The sequence below is a fragment of the Oncorhynchus gorbuscha genome, linkage group LG08, assembly GCF_021184085.1.
Source record: "Oncorhynchus gorbuscha isolate QuinsamMale2020 ecotype Even-year linkage group LG08, OgorEven_v1.0, whole genome shotgun sequence".
Lineage (NCBI taxonomy): Eukaryota > Metazoa > Chordata > Actinopteri > Salmoniformes > Salmonidae > Oncorhynchus > Oncorhynchus gorbuscha.
The window spans coordinates 22,489,738-22,508,373 of NC_060180.1; the positions used below are offsets into that span (position 1 = coordinate 22,489,738).

The following is an 18,636-nucleotide window of genomic DNA, read 5'->3' on the forward strand; positions in this document are numbered from 1 at the left end:
TGCTTTTATACACACTGTGCATTGGTTAGCAGCAGCAGTTCTGTGAAAGTGTGTATTCTACCGTATAATTAATGTACATTTTTTTTCCCCTCACTGCTTATGTGTATTTACAGCATAGCAGAGTGGATTACGCTCCTTTTGTTGTTTCTTCTTCTTCTTCTTCTTCTTTTTTAAACGGAAGGCGTAAAGCTTGGCTTCTTTTACACACCCACTCTCCGTGATCTGAATAGGATCTGAGCTCATGTTTCTCATGTCATAATCCGCATAAACATTGTGTGTGTGTGTGTGTGTGTGTGTGTGTGTGTGTGTGTGTGTGTGTGTGTGTGTGTGTGTGTGTGTGTGTGTGTGTGTGCGCGCGCACATACTTGGCTCAAGTTTTTGTGCCAAAAACCCATTTTCAGCCCTTTTCCTCAAACCCGTGCCCTGAAAGAGCCAAAACAGAACAGAACAACCGTGCAGAGACGGTGAAATCCTGTGTGTAATTATAGAATAAAACATTGGCTGCCGCCGCACCAACCGTAACATACCATGAATTATTGATGTTCTCTTTTCTTGAGTCGCCCTGGTTTTGGTTGGCAAAGTGTGTCTGCATGTGTAGGATACACGTGGGCATTTTCCTTCCTTCCCCTCCGGACCTGTCGACTTTGAAGAGGACTACCCTGTTGCTCTGGAAGTTTGGACGGGAGCTTGTGTCGATGTTAAAAGATTTTGTGTCTGCCAGCTGTTAGGTGGGGGAAAATATCCCATTTGACTATTGCAGATGCAGCACGGGGGAACCGGTAGCGGTGCGAGGGCTAACTTCATTCCACCCTGTCACACCCAATCACACCCTGTGACAGGGTAACGCACCTGGATGCTCCTGTTGTGGTCCCTCGTCTGCCGATCAATTGCCTGGCTCTCACAACCTAATCTGAGCCCACTGGAAGCCTTACTTAAACATACATCGGTGGACTGTAGTTAGGAGATGTTTTTTTTGTTGCTGCGAACTGCTGTCATGCAGCAGAGCGGTCCCCTAGGTATTTGGGTCTGTCTGAGCCGGTAGGACAGAGACCCTGAAAACAGTGGTTTTAATCAGTGTGCAGTGAGTGAGTGAGTGGGTGGCTGGATGCTGCATAGTGCGACACACGGTGTGGTGACAGGATTGTGGACAGTGGGTTGTGGCAGATGGCAGATGTGTCCTGTCCCATGGCAGCTGCTCCGTCCCCCCAGCATCCTAACAGCTGCTCCCATTAAACTCCACAGACACACTAGGACAAAGGCAGGCAGCCACCCGACACACACACACACACACACACACACACACACACACACACACACACACACACACACACACACACACACACACACACACACACACACACGAGTGCTGTGGACAACCATGTGTTCGCTCTCTCTCATACACACAGAGAAAAGACACATACTTTCTGTCATAAATATGCACTCACTCATGTGCATGGACCTTTCTTTCACATATGCCATTTTCCCCTCATGTTAATCGTAGTTGTTAATTATGAATTTTCTCTATTCCCATTGACATTATTTTCAATAACCTGTGAATAAATTGTGACCCGGAATTTTGGGTGAGTTCTGTGGCTGAAGCAAGTTCCCATGGCTCTCTGTTTGTCTTGTCAGTCTAGTCACTATGTGTGAATACAGTACTGTCTGTGAGTCATTCCACTGCACCTGGGCTGACTCCCCCCCCCCCACCCACCCACCTTCACCTCTCTACCACTCCCTCTCCCCTCCAGGATCCTGCAGCAGCAGAATGAAGAGCTTCGCCGGCGGCTCTCCCACACCACCCACAAGATGGAGGCCATGGAGACGGAGTTTGAGACCAGCCGTCACTACATGCAGGGGGAGATGGGTCGCACGCGCGACGACCTGGAGAAGATGAGAGACAAGTTCCGCAGGTGACGAGTGTAACCTCCCTCCTTTCCTGAGCCCATTATCAATGTTATGGGAGGCACTCTTGCCACTTCCTGACACGGATAATATTTCACTCCGTTACACCGGACACTCACTTCCTCTCCCAACCTCACTTTTTTTCGGAAACATAAAGATGAAATGAATACCTTCCCCGGCAATCCATTTTTAATGAATCTGATCAAAGCTGTTGAATTAATGAGAGCTTAGGCATCTGATTATGCAGCTAGTTGTTACTTTAAGTTCTTCAACCTCTGGGCATGTTGGATCGTCTATTTGAGAGCGAGGTGGTTGGGGGGAGTTTTGTTAAGTTTCTGCCACATGGATAAAATGTAGATGCCAGAAAGTCTCTGCTGTTTTATCTATAATGTATCTATCTATAATTCAGAACGTTGTTCAATGGGAGGATGTTACCATAGGACTCTTCAGCGCCCGACCACACTTCCTCTGTCAGCCCTAGTTAGTGACAACTTCAGGCCTTCCTCTACAATACATGACCACCAGTCCTTTTTTTGAGTTAGAACTCTGATCCTGAATGTTGAGCCAGAACAAACGCTTTAGTTGTTTATGTTCTTGACTTCGTTCTATACCACATTACGGGCACACAACGATGGTTCTTCTATCATTTGTCTTTCTGTCAAGCTTTCCGCTGTTGAAGAACCTCTTGATTTTAAAAGCGTCTCCTGCTTTCCCTGGCAATACACCTGCAACCCGCCTCTCAGTGTTTGGTTAATAAATCAAACTCTACACATCTGCTTGTCAATCAAGTCACTTCTGAAGAAAAGGGGGCAGGCCCACCTGTGTACAACTTTGTAGTTTGTTAAATAAAGATTTAAAATGTTCACAGTTTAGCGATAAAAGCTTATTAACGGAAGTTGGTCTTGAAAAGCCTGGAAAATGCGCGCTTTGATTCCTAAAAAAAACACAAAAACAATTTAAAATAGATTTGAGTATTTTGTTTTGCTCCTAATTTGTGAGTTTAAGTGCAGGTAAAAAAAAGAGGCCAAAATGACATGTGTGTAATGGTTGGCATACATAATCCACCATTTGAGACAAACTCTCTCACTTTAATGAGATTGTAAAGCTTATGTTATTATGGAAGTGTCATGGTAATGATGGATGAGTTTCCCACTACCACACGCAGGAAACCTAAACTCCTCCAGAGGGAGGACACAGGGCTGAAGCTGGTAAATACGACATGGCGGCAACACATTTTCCCATATCTGCTGTCGGGTGATAATGGTTGCCATTTTGTTTCTTAAGCATTTCAATCGTTAAATATGTTGCTTGCTTTTGAATTATTTTCGTAATACATTCCCTATAGCTTTATATGCCAATGTGCCATTTCACTTTTATCTCGCTGTCCACATGCAGGTGGAGAAATAGATATGCTAATTTTACTGTTACGAATGCTTTGGCTCTGGGTTGCATTAATGTGAAGATGCACGTTTAAGTCAAGATTCCAGGGAAAAACCACGTGGCTGCTCATTTCAAATCTCGTGTGTTGTGTGTGTGTGTGTGTGTCACATTCAAAAGCAATCATCCCAGTTTATCTCCAATCGAGAGGAATCTTCCTGTTCTTTGCTCTGAGCAACCAGTCACTTTCAATTATCCCTGCAGTGTTTCCATCAATAAATCACAGAATGAGGCTACATGCCTGTGCGATGGTCCATCTGCATTTCCGTACTAGATGATCACACATTCAAATACAGCTTCAGCAAAGATAAGGGTTCAATTGGATTACCATCAGTTAACTAGTGTGCTCCACTCGTATGTCCTATCTGATTATCACCGGGCAGCACCGTTACACATTTACATTACATTTACATTTAAGTCATTTAGCAGACGCTCTTATCCAGAGCGACTTACAAATTGGTGCATTCACCTTATGACATCCAGTGGAACAGTCACTTTACAATAGTGCATCTAAATCTTAAAGGGGGGGGGGTGAGAGGGATTACTTATCCTATCCTAGGTATTCCTTAAAGAGGTGGGGTTTCAGGTGTCTCCGGAAGGTGGTGATTGACTCCGCTGTCCTGGCGTCGTGAGGGAGTTTGTTCCACCATTGGGGGGCCAGGGCAGCGAACAGTTTTGACTGGGCTGAGCGGGAGCTGTACTTCCTCAGTGGTAGGGAGGCGAGCAGGCCAGAGGTGGATGAACGCAGTGCCCTTGTTTGGGTGTAGGGCCTGATCAGAGCCTGGAGGTACTGAGGTGCCGTTCCCCTCACAGCTCCGTAGGCAAGCACCATGGTCTTGTAGCGGATGCGAGCTTCAACTGGAAGCCAGTGGAGAGAACGGAGGAGCGGGGTGACGTGAGAGAACATGGGAAGGTTGAACACCAGACGGGCTGCGGCGTTCTGGATGAGTTGAAGGGGTTTAATGGCACAGGCAGGGAGCCCAGCCAACAGCGAGTTGCAGTAATCCAGACGGGAGATGACAAGTGCCTGGATTAGGACCTGCGCCGCTTCCTGTGTGAGGCAGGGTCGTACTCTGCGGATGTTGTAGAGCATGAACCTACAGGAACGGGCCACCGCCTTGATGTTGGTTGAGAACGACAGGGTGTTGTCCAGGATCACGCCAAGGTTCTTGGCGCTCTGGGAGGAGGACACAATGGAGTTGTCAACCGTGATGGCGAGATCATGGAACGGGCAGTCCTTCCCCGGGAGGAAGAGCAGCTCCGTCTTGCCGAGGTTCAGCTTGAGGTGGTGATCCGTCATCCACACTGATATGTCTGCCAGACATGCAGAGATGCGATTCGCCACCTGGTCATCAGAAGGGGGAAAGGAGAAGATTAATTGTGTGTCGTCTGCATAGCAATGATAAGAGAGACCATGTGAGGTTATGACAGAGCCAAGTGACTTGGTGTATAGCGAGAATAGGAGAGGGCCAAGAACAGAGCCCTGGGGACACCAGTGGTGAGAGCGCGTGGTGAGGAGACAGATTCTCGCCACGCCACCTGGTAGGAGCGACCTGTCAGGTAGGACGCAATCCAAGCGTGGGCCGCGCCGGAGATGCCCAACTCTGAGAGGGTGGAGAGGAGGATCTGATGGTTCACAGTATCGAAGGCAGCCGATAGATCTAGAAGGATGAGAGCAGAGGAGAGAGAGTTAGCTTTAGCAGTGCGGAGCGCCTCCGTGATAGAGGAGAGCAGTCTCAGTTGAATGACTAGTCTTGAAACCTGACTGATTTGGATCAAGAAGGTCATTCAGAGAGAGATAGCGGGAGAGCTGGCCAAGGACGGCACGTTCAAGAGTTTTGGAGAGAAAAGAAAGAAGGGATACTGGTCTGTAATTGTTGACATCGGAGGGATCGAGTGTAGGTTTTTTCAGAAGGGGTGCAACTCTCGCTCTCTTGAAGACGGAAGGGACGTAGCCAGCGGTCAGGGATGAGTTGATGAGCGAGGTGAGGTAAGGGAGAAGGTCTCCGGAAATGGTCTGGAGAAGAGAGGAGGGGATAGGGTCAAGCGGGCAGGTTGTTGGGCGGCCGGCCGTCACAAGACGCGAGATTTCATCTGGAGAGAGAGGGGAGAAAGAGGTCAGAGCACAGGGTAGGGCAGTGTGAGCAGAACCAGCGGTGTCATTTGACTTAGCAAACGAGGATCGGATGTCGTCGACCTTCTTTTCAAAATGGTTGACGAAGTCATCTGCAGAGAGGGAGGAGGGGGGGGAGGGGGAGGAGGATTCAGGAGGGAGGAGAAGGTGGCAAAGAGCTTCCTAGGGTTAGAGGCAGATGCTACACAGATGTTTTCAGAGATCAATCTCTGAAAAGGCTCTGGGAATGAAAAGCCAATTGTTGTAATTACGACTACATTTTTATTTATTTAGCTATTTATTTACTTTACCATTCCCATTAGCAGCATTCACATGTGACTCTCTGAGGACTTCGTTTGATTAGTTTGCGGTTGCCAGACTATTCAATCTGACTTCTTAGTGGAGCCATCAGGTGATTGTAATTGCGCTCCCCAATTTGAAGTGCATCAGCGCAAAGTCCGATCAATGTCTACCCTCTGAAACCCTGAAATGCTGCGGGAGTGTGAAGGAAAAGTATGGACTCAATACTGTAAGTCCAGATAAGAGCGTCTGCTGAATGACTCGAATGCCAAATGTAAATGGGCACCGCTGTGGTCTCGGTGGGAATCTGTGAGCTTTGCTCAAATGTCTATTCACTTTTGATTGGGGAAAAAGACAGTGAAAGTCATTGGCGGTGATTTGCAGCAAAGCCTTTATGATTAGTGAGGAATGCGACAGGGGGTAAGAAGAGATGCTGGTGTTATTGGGAAGGACAGCCCTTTGGGAAATATGCCTTAAAAAGACAGGTTTTGTACTATGACTCCCATTGATACACACTGGTATCACCCTGGACACTACAGTAGCGATTTAGTGTCATTGCATCAGGGTTGTAATATAGATGAGGTGAAACCTGTGCGCGTGTCCATGTGCAATATTGTTTGATCAATGAATCGATCACGTGGCCAGTTGGCCCGGGGACAGCAGTTGTTGTGACACCGTTCACGTCTGCGTGGTCAAATGAGCACCCAGCATGGCTCATGGCAGAAAGAGGAAATGAAACTAGTAGGCTAGAGCCTGGCCCTGGTGCAGACCTGACTACCACGGAGAGGATCACCGGCTGTTAGACTCTGGCCTTGTAATCCCCTCTCGGTGGAAAGGGTGACGGCCAGAGTGCTTTGTGAGCGTCATTTGTGTGCTTCTTCGACTTCTATTGGATTTCAGGTGTTGGATTTTAAGACGACAGTCCTGCGTTCATACCCTCTGGGGTTTCTGTGAGATGGGATTTGAACCATACAAAGGAAATATTTGTAATTTAACAATGGACCGAGAAGTGATGAAACCTTTTTTTGAAATAGATGTTTTTCTCTCCAAAAATCAGTTTCTTGGTTTAAAAAATAAATTTAAAAAAGTCTCAAAGGGAGTTGACTTGAGCATAGTTTATCATGATTCACACTTTCTGAAAGCTTAAGGCGTGGCGCACTTTAGTGCCCTGAACTTCTGGACTACCACACCTCTTTACTGTTGCTCACCATTACAAAGTGTGAGCGTGACTGATGAAGGTGGTGCACAATCAGGGGTCCTATACAACAGGAACATCAATACCTCAAACATGTCCTGCAAAGCTATGTGGAAAATCAGTGTGTTGCCATTTTCGCCCTTTTTAAAAAATGTTCTCCATAATTGCATTCCATGAAATACACAACCTCTCACTTTTTTGAGGAATTTATCTAGCCAATTTAGGAGGCAGTGGATAGTGGGAAAGTAATTGCTATTGGTCCTATTGAAATGGGTTTAATACAGTCCCCTCTCTCCCTTTTCCTCCCATCTCTCGTAATTTGTTCTGAATGTCTAACCTGTTGAAAACCGGAGCGAGCAAAACTCTGATGGCTTCATTTAGTCTGAGAGGATTCATACCGTGCTGCTGTTGAGTAGCAATGGAAATAAAGTGAACTAAATGTGCATGGATGTGACTGCCAAGATAACTGCGTGCATACTTGTACTGCAGGATTTGCCTGTTTTCTGGTGCCTCATTGTGGAGATAATTCTGGTCTATATGGCAATTTGAATTATTCATTTGACAACCAGACAAGACGCACAAGAAGACAACCGCGTAATCTGAACTATGATGGGAGGCGATTGCACTGAAAAAGAAAAGTGGTTGACGAGTTATTTTACTGCAGTGCTACGTTCTGTACCAGTGGGCACTGTGTCTCAGTCTCTGCAGCAATGGCATCAGTGGGTTTCAAATATGTGTTCTATCTGGATGGGGCTCAGCTCTGTAGACACGGTACTATTAACTGAGACACATTCTGTCCTCCACAGACTGCAGAACAGCTACACCGCCTCCCAGAGGGCCAACCAGGACCTGGAGGAGAAGCTTCATTCCCTGGTAACCATTCACCTTTCAACTCTCCCACCTGCCCTCTTTGCTTATCTATAGGTGTTCATTGGACATAAATATTTCATGTTCTTCTGGTGACTACTTTTTTTGAAAGGAAACATTTACACACAACTTAACCTGCACTCCATTTCCCAAAATACTGCTTTTCCTTTTGACCTTTCCCTGGTCAAAAGTATTGTAGATTTGCGAACACTACAACGTCCAAAGGTTTCTATGTCGAAGGAGATTCCCAGCATGCCAGGTCAGTGGAGTTATTCTGTATTGGGGAAGAACCTTTCCCATACAGCGGTGTGTTAATTTTTTTTTAAATTTAAGAGCCCTCTCATTATGCCATTATCCCACACCTGTCAGCTAATTATGCCGCAGGGTCTCTTTTGGAAGGTTCTGTGGTGCAGAGTGCGGCAAGGAATTAGCACAGAATGATCTGGCCTTTCATTTGAAGTCAATTCTCTCTATCACCCATGTCTCTGCAAGCCCCTCTGGGAGACGGGAAGGATCAGAGCTCTGCTATTCCCCCAGGCAGCATGCCAGGCAAACGTGTGTCTGTGTGCGCGAGCTCACACACGCTCCCGAAACCACACTAGGTGACAACCAGGGGTTTTATGTGCAGAGGCTCTTTTACATATTCCCACAATGTCAAATCCCACACTTTCCCTTTAAAACATAGTCACCTATGTATGCTGCTGTACGTTTTTATTGGATGATTATAATACGACTCATCAACCGTACAACCAATCAGATGTTGTGTGTGTCAGGACATAAAGTATGCATCTATGTTCTCTAATATGTATGCTGCTGTTTACACATGTGTGATGGTTGTTTGATTAGCCCGTCTCTGTTGGTGGTATGCGTGTGCATACGTTATGTCTATTCTTTCTAATCCAATCACATTTAGTCAAAGCAAACGTTCCCACTGGCCAACTATTAATTTCCCTTAAATATGTAGATTGACTAATGTCGAATTAGTTTGCTGTGATCCTTTGCTGGTGGCTGTGGTACGATCCCCTGCCCTCTGTGATAGCTGTGTGAGAAAATCAAAGTTCAAACTGCTCTGTTTTACACTGACAGGGAAATAAATGATGTTGCTTGGTGTAGTGTGCAACTGCCAACTCTCCGCATGGCAAGTGATCTGAGCACCACTACAAGCCATCCCCCTTGACTGTCCATTACCCACAGGCTAGCCCTACCCAGACTGGATTCACACCACATATTTACTGTGGAATTATCTGCAAACATTCTACTGTCTGATTCTGACTTCAGTCCAGCCCTGTTAATTGTCATTGTAGAGGAGGTAGCTTTAGGAAAACAGACGGATCGAGGACTGACGGGCCGGTTGGCGCTTTGTGTTTGGGACAGGTGATTCGTTTGTGTATGTGAGTGAGGCTGGCCCTGATGTGAGGTAATCTCTTTGCAATTGGCAGAGGATTACTCTGTCCAAAACATGCTCTGACCCCCACAGTCACCGTGTCAACGGTGGCCTTTTAAAAATGCACAGTAGGGATAGGCAGTTAAAACGATGTCTGTGCTTTGCGTACTCATCATTTTCGAGTTCTTGCATGTTACCGTGGAACTTGGCTGAACTCAAAACGTTCGCAGTATGCTGTCTATTGTTCCAATTACTGGTTGTTCTGATGCACGACGGAAAACAAAACGTCACACGTTTTCACAGCATTTGACAGACATTGTTGTCGGTCACTGCTTATTAATTTAACCTGCACAACTTTTGCATTTGTACATGTTTGGATTCAATTATTAAACGAATTGCGAACCTTGAATCGAATTATCGCGTCCTCGCCGCCGTCCCTAGCACACAGCTCTCAAATCCTTCCTCATCCTTGTGGATTCCGTTATTTTTGTGTTGAGCCTAAATTGATGCAATTTTCCCGGTTCTGATTGTGTGGCTTTGGAGTAGGCCTATGGACCACTGTCTAACAGTCCAGGCTTAAATGACGGGCCCCGTTTCAACCTATTCTGACGTGCTGCGTTAGAGGAGTTCGCAATCAGAAACCATATTAGCCGATGACGCACGGCAGATCTCGCCAAGTGTCCAAAAGAAGAGACCAAAATGTTCTGTGTTGTCTTTTGTTTTCACCATCCGTCTCTTTTTTTTTTTTCTCTCTCTCTCTTGTCTGTTTCTCTCATTCTCTCCCTCTCTCTCATGCTGCTGCTTCGTGACGGGCTGTCTCATCATCATCAGGCTGCTATCAGTCAAACCTGGGTCTACGCAGTTGCGTGATCATTCTATTTCTCTCCTGTCTCCCTCCCTCCATCCTCCTCCCCCTGAGCATTTATTGCAGTTGTCATGTCCATTACTGCTCTGCTTGTCGCCTCTGAACTAAGGAAAGTCTCTCCATCCTCTTGTCTTGTCCTGGCAAACTGCTCCAGATGTCCCGCAGTCATCCTCCTGTCTGTGTAGCTCTGCTATGGCCCCTATGCATGGGGGTTGGGTTGGGCATGAGGGGCCGGGCGATTATGTGTATCTCTGGGTGTGCCCAGTGATTGAAACTTTTTTAGTTTTCAAGTCCCCCACCTCTCTGTGCGCTTAGTGTACAAAACATTAGGAACTGTTTCCATGGCATTCTTGTGCCTTGTTAACGGGTTCATGTAGTAGGTGCCAGGCACACCAGTGTGTCAAACTGAAACGCTGGTGGTTTTTCTCACACTCAACAGTTTCCCGTGTGTATCAAGAATGGTCCACTACCCAACGGACATCCAGCCTACTTGACACAGCTGTGGGAAGCATTGGAGTCTACGTGGGCCGGCATCCCTGTTGATTAGCTTTCGACACATTGTCGAGTCCACGCCCCGACGAACTGAGGCTGTTCTGAGGGCAAAAGGTGGTGCAACTCAATATTAGGACGGTGTGGACTGTATATCCCCTTTCCCATAGGCGTGTTACGCTCTGCAGCTCAATGGGCTGTAGAAGAGATCACTGGTGTTTTATGGATGTTGCATTGCCCAGTCAAACTGTCTCTCTGCATCACAATGGCTGGCTGGCTTATTTTTGTGTGCATTTTGTATTTCTCCTCCGAAGCCTCTTCAGTTTAGCATATATAAAGCGAATTGGTTAATTATTGACATGGCAGCCAGTGGAGCAGGAGATGCAGTCTGGGTCTCATTCTGTCTATATGTCGCTCAGTAACTCCCTTTCTCACTGATTCTCTACGGACAGATGAATGACGGTTCCTCTTTTCTACTAAGTGTGATTTAGTGGTGCTGACCACACCCTCTCCCTCTGAGGATTGGATCTAGCTATTTTCATAGTCCAATCATGTTGCGCGATCGATCACGACCTCTAAAACAACTGGACAGAGCTGCTCAGTGCTCACTTCCGTGCAGGCTTCAGTTAACATCTAGCTAGTAAATGGACAATGTCAGATAGATGCAGGGAGGACCCACCCCCCAACTTAAGACATTGTGCTTGGTGTGTTCACCAATAATGATGTTGATATTGTGCTAGCAGATGGTCAGAACAGCAGCCGTGGTCCAGGCCTCTCTCAGCTGTTCACAGGGTGTCAGTGCAGATCCAAACCCCACGCAGTGGGCTCACTGGAGGCTCTAATTTGGGGTGGGGGTGGTAGCCTAGTGGTTTGAGCGTTGGGCCAGGAACTAAAAGTCTGCTTGATCGAATCCCCGAGCTGACAAGGTAAAAATCTGTCGTCCTGCCCTTGAACAAGGCAGTCGGACCCACTGTTCCTAGGCTGTCATTGTAAATAAGAATTTGTTCTTAACTGACTTGCCTAGTTAAATAAAGGTTAAATTAAAAAATAACAAATAATGAGCCTGTGGTGAATATTAATGCAACGATCTGGGCCTGTGCTTGCTTGCTAGTTCACACACACACACACACACACACACACACACACACACACACACACACACACACACACACACACACACACACACACACACACACACACACACACACACACACACACACACACACACACACACACACACAGAGGAGTCACAGCATCTGGATCCGCACACACAATTAATTGGTCTGGAAGTTCTCCAGCTCAGCGGTTTAGGGATTGTTTTCTGTGAGAGAACGTACTGAAGCCCAGAGAAACTACTCCCCCCCTCTGTTAAAACTTGAGAAATGTTGCACGTACAGTGTGAGGTCCCTACTGTAGCAATCACAATTTGTTGGCGAAGTCATGGTTACTTAAAAAAACACTCCCCATAGCCAATCAGAACCACAAGCTATTCCTGTGGTACCTATGAAATCCCCTTAATCCTGATTTTAATAATGACGCATCAGTTATTAGTGCTGAAGCTACAGAGTATTTGATCAATTGTTGCCTATTATGGATTTTTGCATAACCTATCTGTCCTGTTAGTGTGACTCACATAGCTGGATGTTAACGGAAGCCATTCACTGGCTCTCTTGACGATACAACGGCGTGTCACCTGCCCAGCTGTTTGACTGCAGTTCTAGGTTATTGTATTCCCCAAACGTATGGCGTGAGTGCGAGAGGGAGTAACCGCATTATTAGGGTGACTCGGCACAGACTCAGACCCAGAGCTCCCATTTTGTCCCTTCATAATGTGCCATCGATTGGTTTTTATGACATTTTCTGCAGCTGTACTTATTTTTTATTTTTTTTCCTCTCTCAACACCGCTGAGCTGAGTGGCTAGCAACAGCCTTTGGAGGAGGAGACTGGCATTCGCTGTAATCAATGAGGAAATCCCCATGTGTGCTTACTTAAACATAGAGTCCTGCAGCTAGTGCTGGCTATGGTTATCCCTCCAGTGATGCATGATGCTGCTTTTCTAATGTTCTGCATCCCCACCACCATTATCCGTCTGCAGCTCCGTAAGGTGGAGAGAGACAAGAAGACCACGGACCAGGAGATAGTGGAGCTCACCAACAAACTCCTGGACGCCAAGAACACCATCGACAAGCTGGAGGAGTTGAACGTGGGTGTTGTCACACTGTCCCTCTGAGTTATCTCACACCAAATAGGAAGTTAGATGTAATGAACCACTGTGTGTGTGTGTGTGTGTGTGTGTGTGTGTGTGTGTGTGTGTGTGTGTGTGTGTGTGTGTGTGTGTGTGTGTGTGTGTGTGTGTGTGTGTGTGTGTGTGTGTGTGTGTGTGTGTGTGTGTAAGATTGAGACCTTGAACAGTTCAACCACCGTTCTGAGAATCAAAGTCCAAGTGCTTTGTGAGAAATGGACGTTTCCAGTATACCTCTAACTTAAAACAAAAATGTTATCTTTTTCTCTCTCCATACCCCTACCCTTTCACCCCTTGTTCTATTCTTCTCCCTGACAGGAGCGCTATCGGCAAGATTGCAATTTGGCCGTGCAGCTTTTGAAGTGCAATAAGTCCCATTTCAGGAACCACAAGTTTGCAGATGTAAGTACAGCTCTGATCGTATGATTTGAATGATTACATCTCATATATATATATATAAATAAAACGCCTACCGCTTGTCATGGTGGCACTGTTAGATCTTTGTTTTGCCCTCCGCAGTGACACTCTTGGACATGGGAGAGAGAAAGAGGGGGAGAGAGCGGTCGCCTGGGGGACTTTTGTCTGACCCTGGCGTCAGAGAGGACTAGGCAAAGAGAGAAACAAAGAGAGTAGAAAGAGGGGAGGGTAAAAAAAAGCAGAGGTTTGCCTGGCTGCTTTATCCCAACTCCTGGCCTTTGTGTGTGTGTGACCAATCAACTCTATGAGGTGGACGATATACAGTACCAGAAATACTTTCTTAGTTTGGACCTGCCATTGACCAATGAACACTTGAAGCACCTCAGTCGCTCTTCTCACCTCTGGGTTCTGGCCCATAATGTGATCAGTGATGTCTCTCCACTAAATGTTTTTCTCAGGTGTACAATCCATTAGATTCTTATTTCACTCCCTGAGACTCTTGAATAAATACATTTAGTATGAGCAGCTTCCCTTTTAGTGCCAAAGTCCAACCCTACCTGTGCTTTAACAATCCAGTCCCTTATCAAATGAGAGAGCGTGTTTGGAGGTGAGGCTTTAGTGACTTTAGGGTCTTTTCCTCCAGTCCATTGATGCGCAGGGCCGTGACAGGCAGCCAGGGCTATTACCTGCCGGCTCGAACACCTTCAGTTAGTTTATTCATCTACAGTGCCGTCTTAATTCCTGATACTCTGGTCTCCGGAGGACTATTACTACCGATGCGCCAGCCAGGTTGTCGCCGCAGGGCCGTGACAGGCAGCCAGGAGCCAGGGCTATTTTTAGGAGAAGTATAATTCATCTGAGCAGAAATAGATCTCGCAGTCCTGCCGTAATTCATTACAGGATGTGTGGCAGCTGGGATTACTGCTGTGGAACCTAACAACCTGCCTCAAACTGCAGATCTGTTCTCATGCCTCAATGTATTCCCTTGTTTTGTGATCAGCTTATTTTGTACTTTGAGGGAACTATTTTATGCTCTCCTATATTTGTCATGAGCGTTTTCCTTACCTGGTGGTTCTATGCCAAAGGCAACTTTAGTACTTAAACACACATTTCACATGATCTTCTTTAAACTGCTCAAGTAGTCCAAGGCATCCACGTTGTGCAGCCTGTTCAAACACTTGTTGATTGTATAGACTTCCCTTAGTGAGCCAGCAATTTCCCCCCCTGAGCTTGCGAGACTGATTTTGTATATTTATATGCCACATAGCAGATTCCACGCGCACGCACGCACGCACGCACGCACGCAGGACTTAAGGTACAATGAGTGCATACATTTGAAGCATCTTGGAATTTCAAATATCTTTGTGTTTCCAGCATCACCCTCTGACCAACTAAGCTACTTAGGACTTAGATAAGAAACTAGTGAGCAGAACTTGGTAGTTCTTGTACTGGGTCTACCGACTGAGGTCTAAGTCTAATTGTTGCAGCAAAACAAAACAAGGAAAAGTGCCTTTGAAGACAAGGACACGTTTTAGAAATTCAAAGCATTAACCGTTAGGAAACATCCCCTTGACAGTCATCATCCATTAGGAGAGAATCAGAGAGGGGAGAGGAAGCATGACACCGGCAGATGAAAGCACACCAAAAGGGCAACATGGATAACCATGGTTACGGCGTCCTCCTGGGAAAAGATCCTGCAGAATGGACAAGGACGGGCAAGCAGACAGACAGGAGGGCAGAAAGAGACAGACAGCATTGAGTCATCCTGTGTCCAGATGCGCTGCTCCCTGGGAGGTGGACTGAAACGAAGCTGTGTATACAAATCATCTTATCAGGCGGGCAGCAGCCATCTGTGGGAGATTTAATGAATTCTGAAGATTGCCTAAGGAAACAAGTCAATTATACAGCGTTGCAGAAGTTGCCCAGCAGCCCAGTCCTGAGGCTACTCGCTAGAGTGGATTGGCTGTCTGTGAGCACCAATTCACACTGCTGCACATGTAATTGTTCCATGAGAAAGCTCAGCTTTTTTCTGCCCAAGCATCATGCCATATATAGTATGCCCACTTTGCCTCAAACTGGCCCTCTATTGATGCGTTTATGCTAATTGATAACATTTTCAGTGCACAAGCAGTCTTATTTCACTCCCTGAGACTCTTGAATAAATACATTTAGTATGAGCAGCTTCCCTTTTAGTGCCAAAGTCCAACCCTACCTGTGCTTTAACAATCCAGTCCCTTATCAAATGAGAGAGCGTGTTTGGAGGTGAGGCTTTAGTGACTTTAGGGTCTTTTCCTCCAGTCCATTGATGCGCAGGGCCGTGACAGGCAGCCAGGGCTATTACCTGCCGGCTCGAACACCTTCAGTTAGTTTATTCATCTACAGTGCCGTCTTAATTCCTGATACTCTGGTCTCCGGAGGACTATTACTACCGATGCGCCAGCCAGGTTGTCGCCGCAGGGCCGTGACAGGCAGCCAGGAGCCAGGGCTATTTTTAGGAGAAGTATAATTCATCTGAGCAGAAATAGATCTCGCAGTCCTGCCGTAATTCATTACAGGATGTGTGGCAGCTGGGATTACTGCTGTGGAACCTAACAACCTGCCTCAAACTGCAGATCTGTTCTCATGCCTCAATGTATTCCCTTGTTTTGTGATCAGCTTATTTTGTACTTTGAGGGAACTATTTTATGCTCTCCTATATTTGTCATGAGCGTTTTCCTTACCTGGTGGTTCTATGCCAAAGGCAACTTTAGTACTTAAACACACATTTCACATGATCTTCTTTAAACTGCTCAAGTAGTCCAAGGCATCCACGTTGTGCAGCCTGTTCAAACACTTGTTGATTGTATAGACTTCCCTTAGTGAGCCAGCAATTTCCCCCCCTGAGCTTGCGAGACTGATTTTGTATATTTATATGCCACATAGCAGATTCCACGCGCACGCACGCACGCACGCACGCACGCAGGACTTAAGGTACAATGAGTGCATACATTTGAAGCATCTTGGAATTTCAAATATCTTTGTGTTTCCAGCATCACCCTCTGACCAACTAAGCTACTTAGGACTTAGATAAGAAACTAGTGAGCAGAACTTGGTAGTTCTTGTACTGGGTCTACCGACTGAGGTCTAAGTCTAATTGTTGCAGCAAAACAAAACAAGGAAAAGTGCCTTTGAAGACAAGGACACGTTTTAGAAATTCAAAGCATTAACCGTTAGGAAACATCCCCTTGACAGTCATCATCCATTAGGAGAGAATCAGAGAGGGGGAGAGGAAGCATGACACCGGCAGATGAAAGCACACCAAAAGGGCAACATGGATAACCATGGTTACGGCGTCCTCCTGGGAAAAGATCCTGCAGAATGGACAAGGACGGGCAAGCAGACAGACAGGAGGGCAGAAAGAGACAGACAGCATTGAGTCATCCTGTGTCCAGATGCGCTGCTCCCTGGGAGGTGGACTGAAACGAAGCTGTGTATACAAATCATCTTATCAGGCGGGCAGCAGCCATCTGTGGGAGATTTAATGAATTCTGAAGATTGCCTAAGGAAACAAGTCAATTATACAGCGTTGCAGAAGTTGCCCAGCAGCCCAGTCCTGAGGCTACTCGCTAGAGTGGATTGGCTGTCTGTGAGCACCAATTCACACTGCTGCACATGTAATTGTTCCATGAGAAAGCTCAGCTTTTTTCTGCCCAAGCATCATGCCATATATAGTATGCCCACTTTGCCTCAAACTGGCCCTCTATTGATGCGTTTATGCTAATTGATAACATTTTCAGTGCACAAGCAGTTAATACAAAAGCGTGTAAAATGACCATGACTGTGGCCATCAATGGGCCCGTGCAGATTTACGTCACGGTGATTGCCTGCAGTGCCTGTAATAATACAGCCAGTGTTCTATAGGAAAGAATGGTCCCTGAAAAGGTCTCTAACTCACTGAATAATGTAACACTTTTTGCTACAGCTATTGCGTGTCTTTAGTTGAGGCTCTAAAACACTACCTTTTGTGTGCACATGGACGTGATGCATAGCTGCTTGTTAGCTCGTCATGACCAGTGATGTACAGTACCAGTCAAACGTTTGGAAACACCTACTCATTCCAGGGTTTTTCTTTCTTTTTTTACTATTTTCTACATTGTAGAATAATAGTGAAGACATCAAACCCCCCAAAAAAGAGTTAAACAAATCAAAGTAAGGACTACTTAAGTAAGGACTACAAGGCAAAGGGTGGCTACTTTGAAGAATTTAAAATATATTTTGATTTGTTTAACACACTTTTGGTTACTATATGATTCCATATGTGTTATTTTATAGTTTTGATGTCTTCACTATTAATCTACAATGTAGAAATTAGTTTTAAAAAATAAAGAAAATCCCTGGAATGAGTAGGTGTTCCCTAACGTTTGACTGGTACTGTATATAAACCTTGGATTGCTGATATTATGTATTGGCCAATGAGGCTTTGAAGCCACCGGTTGGCCATATTGTCACGCCCCAGAAGGAACAGCATAAGAATTAACGTAAATCACCTAAATGTTTAAAGGACAAACATATGTGTATTTGTTGTAGTAGTGTGGATATTAACCATTAGAACCTTTGAAAAAAGTATACTTTTAGGAGAATCATTTTTACATACAGTGCATTCGGACACCTTTTTCCACATTGTTACATTACAGCCTTATTAGAAAATTGATTAAGTAAAAAATAAATAAAAAATCCTCATCAATCTACACACCCAATAATGACAGTGAAAACAGGTTTTTAATTTGTGCACATTTATTACAAATTTTAAAAAACAGACCTTATTTACATAGTATTCAGACCCTTTTCTATTAGACTTGAAATTGAGCTCAGGTATAGCCTGTTCCCATTGATCATCCTTGATGTTTCTACAACTTGATTGGAGTCCACCTGTGGAAAATTCAATTAATTGGACATGATTTGGAAAGGCACACACCGGTCTATATAAGGTCCCACAGTTGACACGGCATGTCAGAGCAAAAACCAGCATCGTGCTGTGGGGGATGTTTTTCAGCGGCAGGGACTGGGAGACTAGTCAGGATCGAGGATAAGATGAACCGAGAAAAGTACAGAGAGATCCTTGATGAAAACCTGCTCCAGAGCGCTCAGGACCTCAGAATGGGGCAAAGGTTCACCTTCCAACAGGACAACGACACTAAGCACACAACCAAGACAATGCAGGAGTGGTTTCGGGACAAGTCTCAATGTCCTTGAGTGGCCCGGCCAGAGCCCGGACTTTAACCTGATCGAACATCTCTGGAGAGAACTGAAAATAACTGTGAAGTGACGCTCCCCATCAACAAAGTACTGAATAAAGGATCTGAAACTGAAGTAAATTTGACATCTAAGTATTTTAAAAGTTTTATTTCAGAACTTTTTTTGCTTTGTCATTTTGGGGAATTGTGT

General features: G+C 45.7%; 1 protein-coding gene across 4 annotated transcripts in view; it reads left to right on the plus strand.

Annotated features, from left to right (window-relative positions):
• Positions 1–18,636, plus strand: part of tjap1 (tight junction associated protein 1 (peripheral)) — an 81,138-nt gene that overhangs the window by 54,103 nt on the left and 8,399 nt on the right. For 3 of the 4 annotated variants that reach the window (XM_046358853.1, XM_046358852.1, XM_046358854.1), the window contains 5 exons: positions 1,749–1,910; positions 7,754–7,820; positions 10,030–10,059; positions 12,649–12,756; positions 13,114–13,197. In XM_046358853.1, coding sequence (XP_046214809.1) covers positions 1,749–1,910; positions 7,754–7,820; positions 10,030–10,059; positions 12,649–12,756; positions 13,114–13,197 — 451 coding nt within the window. The remainder of the gene's footprint in view (positions 1–1,748; positions 1,911–7,753; positions 7,821–10,029; positions 10,060–12,648; positions 12,757–13,113; positions 13,198–18,636) is intronic. The other variant, XM_046358855.1, reaches the window with a different exon arrangement.